Source organism: Solanum verrucosum, unplaced genomic scaffold, assembly GCF_900185275.1.
Source record: "Solanum verrucosum unplaced genomic scaffold, falcon-dt-bn FXZP01000867.1, whole genome shotgun sequence".
Taxonomy (NCBI): domain Eukaryota; kingdom Viridiplantae; phylum Streptophyta; class Magnoliopsida; order Solanales; family Solanaceae; genus Solanum; species Solanum verrucosum.
In genome coordinates, this window is record NW_026019825.1 from 124,489 (window position 1) to 127,479 (window position 2,991).

Consider the following 2,991-nt stretch of genomic DNA (forward strand, 5'->3'; position numbering starts at 1 on the left):
TTGTTTTTACTAGACCCCCAACATAGGCCTTTGGCCTAAGTTTGCTATCCAAACAGACCACAAATCATGAGGATTATGGGTAATGGATCAAGAAAGGTTATGGTTTCATCAAGAAGGTTAAGGCTCAAAGGGTGTTCGAAAGAGGTTCACACACTCACAAGGTAGTCCACAAAAAGAGGTATAATGTCAAATAATTTCACACTCTTTAAAGTTTACTAAAATCATCTCAAGAGTTCACATCACTTAGTCAACCAGATCAATGGGGCAAATTCTAAGTATCATCACACATTGTTCAAGGTAAGGTCATCACACAAGGTATTGACACCAAAAGTCAAACAAGACTCAACACTTTCGCTAGTGTGCAATGTTCATCACAAGAGACTCAATTCAATACTTGGCTAGTCACAACAAGATGCAAAGAGCTCACATATTGACTATGCAACTTCATTTGGCCTCATCACAACCACACATTCATTTTTGTTCGATTATGAGCACTATTCAAGTAATATGTATTGATCAAAACCGATACTCAAATTTACAAAAGAACAACCACATTTAATCACAAACAAGAGGTGCACTACTTCCCTCCGGGCTACTGTTGATGTTATGGCTACTAGAGTCACAGCTTGTGAGAGCAGGCAAGGGGAGACCTCCGAGGTTACGACTTTGAGAGCCGAGGTAGCTGACTTAAGGAAGGACGTAGACTATCTAAAGTCTACTGACTTCACTTCATTGTTGGAGGTAGTAGATGATATGGATGACCCTGAGACTTCAGAGATTCCTCCAGTTACCACCGGAGATGTGCATAGGGTTGAGGCAGAAGTTGATGAGTTGGATGTTGGGACCGACACGGAGCAAAGAGAGATACATGAGAAGAGCATATACATAGACTTGCCAAATCTTGAGGACAAGATTATGTAGTCGGTGATCCAGACATCGCTGACCGAGACGTCGATGGTAGCTCCTAGTGGGTCTGGTACTGTTGTTCCTTCTAAGGTGACTCCGGGTACTAAGGCCCGAGATCACACTGATGCACCGAGAACCAATGCCCACACAGATGGAGTGACTGTGTAGATATGATCCCCTCTTTACCTCCCTCTCTGTCTTTCTTTATTTTGACTTGTGGATATTTTATTTTGTTCGCATTTGAGGACAACTGACTTTATTTGTGGTGGGGTGAGGCCCACCTTTTGTGTGTCATTTTGTGAATATTGATGTTTTTCTTATATATTTGGGTTTTGAGCTGTATTTGTGTATTAAACTATTTTTGTGGATGTTTGAGCTTGTGGCTCCTTGTTTTAAATGATAAAATGATTTTTGACCCTTCCAAAATTTTTTGCCACCTCTTGTTTGTTATTATATGTGGTTGTTCTTTTGCAAATTTGAGTATCGTTTTGATCAATAATGATGACTTGAATAGGGTTCATAATCGAACAAAAATGAATGTGTGCCTACTATGAGGCCAAATTACGTTGCATAGTCCATATGTGAGCTCTTTGAATCTCGTTGTGACTAGCCAAGTATTTAATTGAGTCCCTTGTGATGAACATTACACACTAGCGAAAGTGTGAAGTCTTGTTTGAATTTTGGTGTCAATGCCTTATGTGATGAGCCTTCCATGAATCATGTGTGATGAGACCTAGAATTTACCCCGTGTTTCTGGTTGACTAAGTGATTGGAACTCCTGAGATGGTTTTAGGAAACTTTAAAGAGTGTGAAACAATTTGACATTGTACCTCTTTTTGTGGCCTACCTTGTGAGTGTGTGAACCTCTTTTGAACACCCTTTGAGCCTTAACCTTTTCTTAGAAGAAACATGATGAAACCATAACCTTTCTTGATCCATTACCCATAATCTTCATCATTTGTGGTCTATTTGAATAGCCAACTTAGGCCAAAAGCCTAAGTTGGGGGTGTCGTAAAAAGAAAAAGTGAATCAAGAAAATGCAAAGAAGTCCCTTTTGCTCATGTTTTGAGAAAAAATGGAACCCCTCCGCTCATCAAGGTAATATAATTTGCAAATGAGTACAAAATGCCAAAAGTAAACTAGGTGTTTGGAAAACCAACCTTTAATGCTGATAAAAATAAGATTGAAATGCTAGGTGGCAATTTAATCCAAGTTCGAGCACAAATCAACAACTAAAATACTCTAAAAATGCAAAATTATATAAACTAAAATGTGTGTGTGAGTTGGTGAAGTTCAAAAGTGAGGGAAAGTGAAGAGTTTGAAAGTTTAAACCTTTGGCCATTTAAAAACCATCCAGTTCTCGCCCATTCAGCGGCATTAGTCATGCTTGTCGAACCACTCAACGACACACTGGATGGTCACTTACCTCACTAAGTTTTACAAGACTTCCAGTTAATCTGGAAGTCCAAACGGCAGACAAGATCGCGATCGCCGACCTGGTCGTCGACTAGCCAATAATTTCCTGGGCTCACCGACTTTTACAGGCTCCAATTTAAAGTTGTCTTGAGTCCAACATCGATCTGAGTCGGGATCGCCGACCTCTTTGGTTATTCACCGATTGGCCCTGGAGCTCGCCAATTTGCACTTTCCACACTTTGTCCTGCACATTCAACACACCATTATTCTAAACTTAAAAAGAAAGGAAAACTTGGGTTGCCTCCCAAGAAGTGCCTTAGTTAACGTCGTGGCATGACATAACTCCTCACTCAGACCTCATTCTTGGGGTTCATCACAGTGTCACTAGGCAAACCCTCCTTAGACTGTGAGTAAAGACACAAAATCACATGGTGTATTTAGGAGTCTTGCAGCTGAATAATCATGGAATGGGAGGTTATCATCTGATTAAGCATTAGGATATTCTCTTTCAACTGAATCAACACTCTATCTTGTTCTTCAATTTTATGTAGAATTAGTGATAGAGCCTCTTCATTTTGTTCACCCTTCTGCTGCTTCATCTTTTGACACTCGTGAAGAAGATGGTATTTGTCCTTATTTTTGGACCTTATCTCTAATTCCATAGCATTC

General features: G+C 40.0%; 1 protein-coding gene across 1 annotated transcript; it reads left to right on the plus strand.

Moving 5' to 3' along the window:
• Window positions 1–606: 606 nt before the first annotated feature.
• LOC125813719 (uncharacterized) lies at window positions 607–921 on the plus strand. Its single transcript, XM_049493180.1, has one exon. The coding sequence runs from the start codon at window positions 607–609 to the stop codon at window positions 919–921; it is 315 nt and encodes a 104-aa protein (XP_049349137.1).
• The last annotated feature ends 2,070 nt before the right edge of the window (window positions 922–2,991 follow it).

What these genes read in the sequence shown, in the direction of transcription:
- LOC125813719 (XM_049493180.1), top strand. Translation starts at nt 607, where the DNA reads ATGGCTACTAGAGTCACAGCTTGTGAGAGCAGGCAAGGGGAGACCTCC.